The following is an 11,474-nucleotide window of genomic DNA, read 5'->3' on the forward strand; positions in this document are numbered from 1 at the left end:
CTTTCAAGAGGGAAATGGGTGCCACTGGCTCACTCCTTCTTTGTGCATTATTCAAAATGTGGAGGGAATACAAAACATTTGGAGGCCCTTTATTTAGGTATAAGGGTTCATAGAGCATTTGCCACCAGTGCCAGACATAAGGGCTGTGTGTATTGCACACTAATAGGCACAATCTGCACCCATTAGCAAGCTTCGTGTTTGAACATGCATTAGTAAATGAGCCCTGAGATATTAACAACTGCTGAGCAGACGGAGAGCAGATGATCACAAAAGTCAATAGAAGCAAAACAAAAGTGCTATGGATTTCACTATGAAAACCAGATCATTTTTGTTAGAATTTAACTGAAAAAGTCTTAAAGGGATCTTGTCATCGGAAAAAATGTTTTTTTCAAAACGCATCAGTTAATAGTGCTGCTTCAGGAAAATTCTGCACTGAAATCCATTTCTCAAAAGAGCAAACAGATTTTTTTATATTCAATTTTGAAATCTGACATGGGGCTAGACATTTTGTCAATTTCCCAGCTGCCCCATGTCATGTGACTTGTGCCTGCACTTCAGGAGAGAAATGCTTTCTGGCAGGCTGCTGTTTTTCCTTCTCAATGTAACTGAATGTGTCTCAGTGGGACATGGGTTTTTACTATTGAGTGTTGTTCTTAGATCTACCAGGCAGCTGTTATCTTGTGTTAGGGAGCTGATATCTGGTTACCTTCCCATTGTTCTTTTGTTTGGCTGCTGGGGGGGGGGGGGAGGGAGGGGGGTGATATCACTCCAACTTGCAGTACAGCAGTAAAGAGTGATTGAAGTTTATCAGAGCACAAGTCACATGACTTGGGGCAGCTGGGAAATTGACAAAATGTCTAGCCCCATGTCAGATTTCAAAATTGAATATAAAAAAATCTGTTTGCTATTTTGAGAATTCTGCTGGAGCAGCACTATTAACTGATTCATTTTGAAAAAAACATGTTTTCCCATGACAGTATCCCTTTAAACTCCACAGTGTGCACTTCTCATATCTATTCCCATTTTATTTTTATATATTTTACTTTTACTCTTGAAATTCTTGGACACATACCCCACAAGACAGGCGCTATATTATTACATTTCCCCCTTTCCTGGGGGATGCTCCAGGGCCACAGATACATAAAGCCTCTATGCAGCTGTGTTTGGACCTTTAATGAATGACATCAATATGAGCAACATCTGCATCCATTTTAGCCTGACCGCATTTAAGGTCTGTTGCCCCTTGACAGCTTTTTCTACTGGATAAAGCAACAGAGATGAATTTTCAACATTTGACTGTTTTGCCAATGAAGTATTTGTTGCAATTTTTAGTGCTAAAAACCCTAACAAGTGCCTTCTCTCTATATCTGGCAGATGCAGAAAATATGACGTGTAACACTCCTATTCATATACGTGGCCTACTTCTGAAAGATACAGAACCCCACATCAACCTAATGTGCATTCCCAGCCTGTACGAACGAGACTACCTTTTTCTCGGACTAGTGGGATTTGTTATCTTTGGTTCTGGCATTGTTATAGCGTGGCTGACTGCTGTTTGTGTTGTCATCTATGACCGTTTGTGCGGTTCCACTGATGATGATGAAGATGAGGATGAAGAACCTCCTCCACCCCCAAAACCAAAGAAAAAAGAAGAATCAGATGTATAGACATGTGTAGATGCCAACAGGGTTCAGCAACACTATCTGTTGTGCAGTAAAACAATACATTGGATAAGAGAATCATCTTCTGATGGATAAAGGAGATGATGAACGGACCTGATTTGCAATAATTAGCTGTAGTAGCTCGAGCTGGAAAGCAAACAACTCCAGAACCACATGATTGCACTTCATCTAGAGACCACTTGGCCAGGCTGCCTATAAAGAGGTTAACTTATAATGTAGTGAAAATAACCGCAGCTTCATTTGGTAAATCACTGCAGAAAATATATGACCTAAATGAGCAGCAGAGGAGTGGCCTCGTGGTTAGCACTTTTATCTTGCATTACCAGGGTCCTGGAACGTTGCCCTTAGTGTGTTTGTGCTAAGGTATCAACTTTAAATAGTAAGCTCCACTGGGGAATGGACTAGTTTAAATGTGGGGGAGAAACTCTGCAAAGCCCCATGATATTTGTTGTCTACAAATAAAGGATAGTATAGGTCCTTGCCCACCCCCAAGGACCTGCATTAATACTTTTAAATACGTAATAAATTAATATTAATTAATACTGGGGGGTCAGGGCATTAAGGAGTGATGAGGCATTTGCTACTTGTCTTTTATGTTGTTTTAAGAGTTAGAAGAAATTCAGCAGAACATCATTCTAGCACTGTACCTAACCTCACTGTGATACTGTACATAACCTCAGAATGACTTCTGTCCATTAAGACCTGATTCTGTCCACATATCATTGACACGTTGCACAGACTGACAGTACTTTTAATGCCCACTTCCAGGCAGGCCCGGACTGGCAATCTGTAGGTTCTGGCAAATGCCAGAGGGGCTGCTGTATGGTTCCATAGAAAGTTACCATATAGTGGGCTGGTAGGGGGCTGTTCGGGCTGGTAGCGGGCTCTTTGGGCCTCTGTGTACTTGGAATGAAAGGGCCTATTTTGACTCCCAGTCCAGGCCTGCTTCCAGGTCATTAATAAACAAGTTAAAAAGCAAAGAGCCAAGGACAGGCCACTGAGGTACTCCACTAACAACACTGGTCTATTTATAAAATGTTCTAATTCACCACCAATCGTTGTAATTTATCCTTCAGCCAGTTCTCTACCCAAGTACAAATACTATGTTCTAGGCCAACATAACTTTCTGTGTGGTACTGTATCAAATGCTTTAGTAAAATCTAATTAGATCCCATCCCCTGCTATACCAGAGACTAGGTTCCTGTTCACCTCCTCATAAAGTGCAATGCACTTGCATCTGGCAAGATGTATTATGCATAAAATCTTACTTGCACAAATTTATAGTAGTGTGATATACATTGTATTTAAGTATATTATCCCTTATTATTTCTTCCCGAAGCTTCCCTACCACAAGTGTCAGGCTAACAGGCCTATAGTTTTCAGGCTAATAGTGGCACCACATTAACAGTTCGCCAATCAAGTCTAAATATGTGTTATTATATGTGTATTTATGATCTGTTAGTAGATGTGTGTATGTATGTATATATCCTAGTGGGGACTGTGTAAGGGTGTATATAAGGGGGGTATGCCATATGGTTTATATATATTGTGCGCATGGACAACTGTTGAATACAGAACACTGCATTAAAATATGTGTTAAAATATTCTGCTTTGCTCTCTACAATTAATTGTAAGCCACTCTGGTAAAGCATAGCTGAAAATAGGGATGTGTACAATACCATGGCTCCTCTTCACATGATTTGCCAATGCATAATGAATTGTCTGACACGGTGTATTGGAAGATTAAATATTTGAATTAATCCTATTCCAAAACCAGTACATTGATATATATCAGCCTGAGCTGGGATCATACACATACCAATAGTGGTACAAAACATAGTTTCATGCAATATTATTGTGCACATGCGCACTTCCTCATAAACATCTAAAAAACCTTTGATCGGAGGCTTTTTCTGCATATCTGCTCGTAACAAGGGCAACATAAGGATGCCTCTCTTCTAGTTATTGTGCTCTGACAGGTCAGAAAAAGGAAAAAGCTTATTTTGATTTTTATTGAAAGCCTCCATCTCTCTTACCCTTAACTATGAGTTCAAGAGGATCTAATACAGAATAGAAAATCAATGTAAGCTTGCTTCTCTAAACATTCTCCCAATTCAAATTAAATTTCAATTCTTAGTGGTTTCTCAAGTTTTATACTGATAATACCAGGCTTTTAGCTCTGCAGCTGTCTTTCAAAGCTGTTGTTACGATGAGCCTAATATAAGCTGACTACACAACAGGTCAACACTATTTAGGGTTGTTTACACAGCAGTTCTGAAAGAAAGCTGCAACGCTCAAAGCCTGGGGCACTAACTTAAAGGGATCCTGTCATCGCAAACATGTTTTTTTCAAAACGCATCAGTTAATAGTGCAACTCCAGCAGCATACTGCACTGAAAACCATTTCTCAAAATAGCAATCAGATTTTTTTTTATTCAATTTTTAAATCTGACATGGGGCTAGACATTTTGTCAATATCCCAGCTGCCCCTGGTCATATGACTTGTGCCTGCACTTTAGGAGAGAAATGCTTTCTGGCAGGCTGCTGTTTTTTCCTTCTCAATGTAACTGAATGTGTCTCAGTGGGACATGGGTTTTTACTATTGAGTGTTGTTCTTAGATCTACCAGGCAGCTGTTATCTTGTGTTAGGGAGCTGTTATCTGGTTACCTTCCCATTGTTCTTTTGTTTGGCTGCTGGGGGGAAAGGGAGGGGGGTGATATCACTCCAACTTGCAGTACAGCAGTAAAGAGTGATTGAAGTTTACCAGAGCACAAGTCACATGACTTGGGGCAGCTGAGAAATTGACAATATGTCTAGCCCCATGTCAGATTTCAAAATTGAATATAAAAAAATCTGTTTGCTCTTTTGAGAAATTGATTTCAGTGCACAATTCTGCTGGAGCAGCACTATTAACTGATTCATTTTGAAAACATGTTTTTTTCCCATGACAGTATCCCTTTAAAGAAGAGCTAAACTATAAAGCTATATTTTATTTTCTGAAGTTACTGTACCAGACCAAAGGTTGCCAGACATGACCCAGAGCCTTCAGAATTGTCACAGGATTGTATTGGATTATTTTAGGCATGTCTGTGACACTGCACATGCTCAGTGTGATCTGGGCAGCAGCTGAAAAGCTAAGCTTTAAGGGTGGTGCAATTCCCCTCACCAAGCAGGAAATTAAGTTTGCCGGTCACAAAAGGTAATACGAGAGAGCCAATGATAACATTCTGATGTTTATTGCACTGATTTCTGGGCTGCCATGTAATGAGAGTATATTGTGAATCGAACCTTACCTAAGCTCAGGTAACTGATATTAGCACAGAATAAAAGTGCCATTTCTACCCTAATTCTTTGTTAAGCTTTGGGTCTTCTTTAACATTGTTAAAACTGACCAACCAAGGACTGCCATGTATAGCCAGCTTCCTAACGTTCTCAGAATGATATGGAGCCCATGAAGAAGGATACATGAGGGTCTAAGACATGTTGTGCACAACACATCTCCAATAAAATCATTTATAGTATGGGTATAGGATCCCTTATCTCATCTCCCATAGGCTCCATTTTAAGCAATTTTTTTTTTTAATTGTTAAAAGGGCTTTCCTTTTTTCTGTAAAAATACTACATTGTACCTGATCCAAACTAAGATAAAATGAATTCTTATTCCAGACAAAACAATCCTATTGGGGTTAATGAATGTTTAAATTAAATGTTAAAATTTTCAGCAAGACATGGAGATTCAAATTATCCAGAAAACCCAAGGTCCGAAGCATTCCAGATAATAGACCCTATACCTGCATTTATATTATTTATAAACTGAATGTGGTTGGTTGCCGGGATAACCAGAGAATTGGAGCAGATTGCAGATTGTTTTGTAGTTTAGTAAATGCACCCACCAGCTATTGAAATTATAATTTGATGGAGCTGCTCCTTGTCTGTAAATCAGAGACACAGCAACAACTTGCCTTAAAGGAACAGTAACACCAAAAAAAAATGAAAATAATTAAAATATAGTCTACTGTTGCCATGCACTGGTAAAACTGATGTGTTTGCTTCAGAAACACTACTATAGTTTATATTAACATACTGCTAGGCAAACATGGGGCAGCCATTCAGTTTGGGAAAAGGAGAAATGGTACAGGTTACATAGTAGATATCAGAAAAGTTCCCATTGTATTCTTTAGACCTTACTTGTTATCTGCTTATGTATACCTGAGCTTTTCCAGCTTTGAATGGCTGCCCCATGGCTACACAGCAGCTTATTTATATAAACTATAGCAGTCTTTCTGAAGCAAACACACATTTTTTACCAGTGCAGGGCAACAGTACATTATACATGAATTACTTTAAAAAAAATCATTAATTTTGTGATGTTACTGTTCCTTTAAAGAGTGGTCCCTAATACAGTGCTCAATATAGATATATTTTTTTTCTTGATTTTGGTGGATTGAAAACAAAACAATCCATAAAGCCCAGATGCAAAGCAAGATTTTCTAGAATACTCATTGAGGGCAATGCATTGTTTCTGTTCTATGGCAGGGAGAAACAGCTATTAATTTCTAGTGTAGAAACTGTATGATTAACCAATAATTATGATAATTACAGTATTATTGCTTTCAGAGTAAACTGAATAGTTACATGCATGTGCAGTAACACTTTATGAACGCAAATACTTTCCTTCCATAATATAAACACAGAAGTTCGATTGGCTCTGCCGCAGTGGAAAATGAATTTTATGAGGGGAATGTTTGTGACTCATGTAATGTTATGTTACACAAGAAATATTTTCCCCGGACACACCCAGAGCAGCACGAACATCCAAAATGTAATCATCTTCTTGAATTTGGATAGACAGTAATCAGTCAGTAATATTCTTTCTTCAGGACCCACTCTGCAGGGGCACAGATTGCTCAGCTCTATCAAGTCACTGACACAGAATTTGGAATTTAAATGTTTACTCAAAGCTAAGGTGAACAAAGTGCTTCGAATTACTTCGAATGTTGAATTTTTTTACTTCGAAAATTCCCTCGAATTCACTTCGACCCTTAGTAAATCTGCCCCTTAAAGTCTGAATGGTAAAAAAAAAAAAAGGATCAATGTTTTTCCTTCTATAGGACCTTGACTGCTTTTACTTGATGAAGTTTTATATTAGAGTTTGTACAGTGGTTTGTACAGTTAATACATTTCCAATTTTTAGAGTTTTACAGGATTTTTTTAAAAAACCTTTTTTAGTTTTAGAGAAAATATATGAATCGCCCCCTTAGTGTTTGCAGATGATACAACTCTATGCAGTTCCAAGCCAATTTGGAGAAACCGCACACCTCACAAACCTGAGCAGAGCTTCCTGGTGCTTGGCGGTAGGGGAATCGGCAACCACCCAGTCAAGGGGTGCATTATTAAAATTGCAAGGGCTTGCCCTGCTGAACAAACTCCTGTGTGCCAGTGATCTTTCCACAACTCTATGCAGCGCAATATATTGCATCCAGTATGGGGCATACTTGCAGCAAGATCTGGACAAACTGGCACTCTGGGTGGCTAAGTGGCAGATGAAATTCAATGTGGATAAAGGCAACTGGTATTTTTTTGCACCTTGGTTGCAAAAATATACAAGCCACATATACTTTTATTGAACCTGACAATCAGACTAATATATATATATATATATATAGACTAATAAGCAGCTGTATGGGCAAACAAGGTTTTTGACAGTACTAAAAGTGCCATAAATTTGTGGGACATGAGGGTCATTCTTACCAGTGTCGAACTGGGACACCAGGGGCCCACCCAAAAACCTCAGACCAGGGGCCCACTATAAAACCTTAGACCATGGGCCCACTCTCAGTACTAATATTCTTCATCTCCTCAATCAACCTCTATTCTCCTAGTTTGTTTCTTTATATACAATAATCTATTATTCGATCTATTTAGCCTCTTTGTTCTCATATAATAGGGAATGGCCATGAAATAGGCCAAAAGTTTAGCAGCATGAGGGCCCACCGGGAGTTTTCCTGGTATCCCGGTGGACCAGTCCGACACTGATTCTTACACTTTACATAGCACTGGTTAGGCCCGATCTGGAATATTCCTTGCTGTTTTGGACTACAGTCCTAAAACTGGATATTACTGAATTAGAGAGTTCAAATAAGGGCAACTAAGCTGGTAGTTTCGTTTATGAAGAAAGACTGGCCAAGTTGGGGTTGCTTACATTGTAGAAGAGAAACTTAAATGTTATTGTGTGTTTCTACGGGAACAATTGGACCACGTTTCCCTTCTTTAGCAGAGCTATGCCAGGCACATACCCACAACATGTCAACAATATTTAAAGGAGAACTAAACCCTAAAAATGAATGTGGCTAAAAATTCCATATTTTATATAGTGCACTTATTGCACCAGCCTAAAGTTTCAACTTGTCAATAGCAGCAATGATCCAGGACTTCAAACTTGTCACAGGGGGTCACCATCTTGGAAAGTGTCTGTGACCCTCACATGCTCAGTGGGCTCTGAGCAGCTGTTGAGAAGCTAAGCTTAGGGGTTGTCACAAATTATCCAGCATAAAATGAGGTTTGTCTGTAATATAAGCTGATACTACAGGGCTGATTATTAAATTCTGATGCTACTGGTTTATGTGCTGCCATGTAGTAATTATCTGTATTAATTACTAATCAGTCTTATATTGTGACATTTCTATTCTATGTGTACTGTATATTGTGAGTGGGTCCCTAAGCGCAGAAAGTGACAGCAGCACAGAGCATGTGCAGTGAATCAGCAGAAAAGAAGTTTGGAAGCTACTGGCGCATATTTGGAGACACAGATGCAGAAAACTGCACATGGGGGTGGGGGATAGGAAGAAAGAGGGCACAATAAAAAATAAAGGGGTGGTTCAGCTTTGAGTTAAGTTTTTCAGTATGTTATAGAATGGCTAATTCTAAGTACATTTTCAATTGACCTTCATATTTTCTTTTTTTATGATTTTTTTGTAGTTATTTTCCATCTTCTGAATCTTTCCAGCTTTCAAATGGGAATCACTGAACCCATCTAAAACACAAATGCTCTGTAAGGCTACAAATGTATTCTTATTGCTAGTTTTTATTACTAAGCTTTCTATTCAGGCCTCTCCTATCTATATTAAAGTCTCTTATTCAAATCAATATGTGGTTGCTTGGGTAACTTGAACCCTAGCTACCAGTTTGCTCATATTGCAAACTGGAGAGCTGCTAAATAAAAAGCTAAATAACTCAGAAACCACAAATAGTAAAAAATTAAATACAATTGCAAATCTTTTCAGAATATCACACTCTACGTTATTCTAAAAGTTAATTTAAAGGTGAACAACCCCTTAAAGGGATTCTGTCATGATTTTTATGACACTGTAGGGCTGGGTTTTGTACTGCTAAAGCAATGTGGGTTGTGTATCTGTAATGGGTGAATACTGTGGGTTCTTTATTTGTATTGCTAGGAAACTGTTTTTCTTTCTACTCTCAGAAACCATTAATTGTTTTCCAAAAAAAAATGTTAATATAATAAATGTTATTTCCTAGCATATTGTGAAATATCACATGCTTATTTATTCTGCAGCCTGGCAACTTTGCTGGTAGCACTAAATAGTAGGTTATAGGCAAACCCTGCAGGCTTGTGACAGAAATCTATATACCTTCTTACCTGAATGCCTCACACATTGCACGCACTGGGCTCAAAGTGCAAAGATTTCTACGTGATGGTGGGCGGGCCTGGCACTTGTTACAATGGTTTGATCTTCATTCTTTTTTCTTTCTTCTTCTTTTTTTCTTCATTTTATGCATGGAATATTATCTATAATATTCATTCATTTGTGCATAGCATTATAAAAGACAAAGAGGAATACAAGGGGGACATTATTGGCATTATAACTGTATAGATATGTCTGTGTTTACAGCTGTGTATCACCTATAGATGGTACGGTTTCACGTAGGGTCAGAACAGCCATCAGGACAGTTTAGGTAGTACAGCTATAGTGTGTCTGTAGAGACAGGATTTACACTTCTGACTAGTGTATTGAGGAGCCACACTGTTGTTTTTTATTAACAAGGTCTATCTGCTGCTTAAAAATTGTGCTCAGTGCAACTTGAGCCTAATTTGACATTATAGGTACAAAAGCAAGGTGCGCTTGGCGCCAGTTGCAGTGACAATAAAGGCATGCATAGTAACATACATAGTAACATACATAGGATGTTAGATTGAAAATCAGCACATGTCCATCGAGTGCAACTTATTGTCAATATAAAACCTGCCTAATTGCTACATTTGGAAGCAGGCAAAGAAACCCTTCTTACGTCTCTTCAATTTGCCTGAGGAAGAAGAATTCCTTCCTGGCTCCAAAATGGCAATGAGAACAGTCGGTTGATCAACTTGTAGTAAGAGCTATTTTTAATAACCCTGTATTTTCCCACTTGCTAAAAAGCCACCCAACCCCTTCTTGAAGCTATCTAATGTATCTGCCAGCATTACTGATTCATGGAAAGAATCCCAGGATGCTCACTGTAAAAAACCCTTTCCAAACATTAAGAACTTCCTTATTCTAATTTTAATGGATGTCCTTGTGGCAGGAAGGACCTACTGGTAAATAAAGGATTAGAGAGATTATTATATGACCCCCTGATATATTTATACATAGTTATCAAATCTCCTGAAGCACCTTTCTCTAACATAAACAACCCCAGCTTGGCCAATCTTTTTTCATTAATGAGACTTTCCATACCAGATTAGCCCTACTTTGGACTCCCCATTTAGTCTTCACCTTGAATTATTGACTTTCTAATTCAATAATATGCTGTTGGAGCACTGGAGACGAAAACTACACGGCATATTCTAGAATCTAGATGGGGCCTTACTAGTGCTTTGCAAAGTGGAAGAATGACCCTCTTCTCCCGTAAATTTATACCCCTTTTGTTAGAGCTCAAACCCTTGTTTGCCCTTGCAGTTGCTGACTGCTATTGATTGCTACAGCCAAGTTTATTATCTACAAGGACTCCAAGGTCTTTAACCAATATGGATTTGGATCTAATTTGTCACTTGACTGCCGAGTGTCAGTTTGTCAAGATCCTGCTGAAGGACGCCACGTTGTCCATGGAATTAATTGGGTTACATAGTTTTATGTCATCTGCAAACACTGATACATTACTTACAGAACCCTCCCCATAGTCATTAATGAACAAGTTAAATATTTTATTTAATATGGACCCCACTAAGAACCTTACTCCAAGAAGAGAAAGTACCCTTAACAACCACCCTCAGCACCCAATCCTGTACCAGTTTCCTATCCATGTGTAAACAGCATTACTAGTTTAGAAAGCAGTTATTTGTGGGGCATTGAATCAACACTTTGGAAAAAACCGAATAGATCACATTTACTGCTCCCCCACTGTCCTATTTCGTATTAACCTTGTCATAACAAGCACACAAATTTATGACCTATCTTTTATAAAGCCATGCTGATTAGTCCTCATAATGGCATTTTCCAGAACATAATTCTGTGATTCATTAACAAACTGTCAAATAATTTGCTGACCATCGGTGTCAAATTTACTGGCCTATAATTGCCAGGCTGAGATCAGCTTTCCTCCAATCCATAGGTACCATACCAGATGAAAGCAAGTACGAGAAAATCAGAAATAGAGACCGGTCTGAAACTGAACTAAGCTCTCTTAGTACCCGAGGGTATATTCCATCTGGCCCTGGCACCTTGCTCGCATTCATTTTTATTAAAGCTTTATGAATCATATCCTAAGTCAGCCACTGACTAGATTGAGCTGAGCCAA

General features: G+C 38.7%; 1 protein-coding gene across 1 annotated transcript in view; it reads left to right on the top strand.

Moving 5' to 3' along the window:
* Positions 1 to 2,493, top strand: part of lrrc52.L (leucine rich repeat containing 52 L homeolog) — a 36,788-nt gene extending 34,295 nt beyond the window's left edge. The window contains exon 2 of the mRNA XM_018258797.2: positions 1,375 to 2,493. Coding sequence (XP_018114286.1) covers positions 1,375 to 1,667 — 293 coding nt within the window. The 3' untranslated portion in view covers positions 1,668 to 2,493. The remainder of the gene's footprint in view (positions 1 to 1,374) is intronic.
* The last annotated feature ends 8,981 nt before the right edge of the window (positions 2,494 to 11,474 follow it).

The sequence above is a fragment of the Xenopus laevis genome, chromosome 4L (genome assembly GCF_017654675.1).
Source record: "Xenopus laevis strain J_2021 chromosome 4L, Xenopus_laevis_v10.1, whole genome shotgun sequence".
NCBI classification, from domain to species: Eukaryota; Metazoa; Chordata; class Amphibia; order Anura; family Pipidae; genus Xenopus; species Xenopus laevis.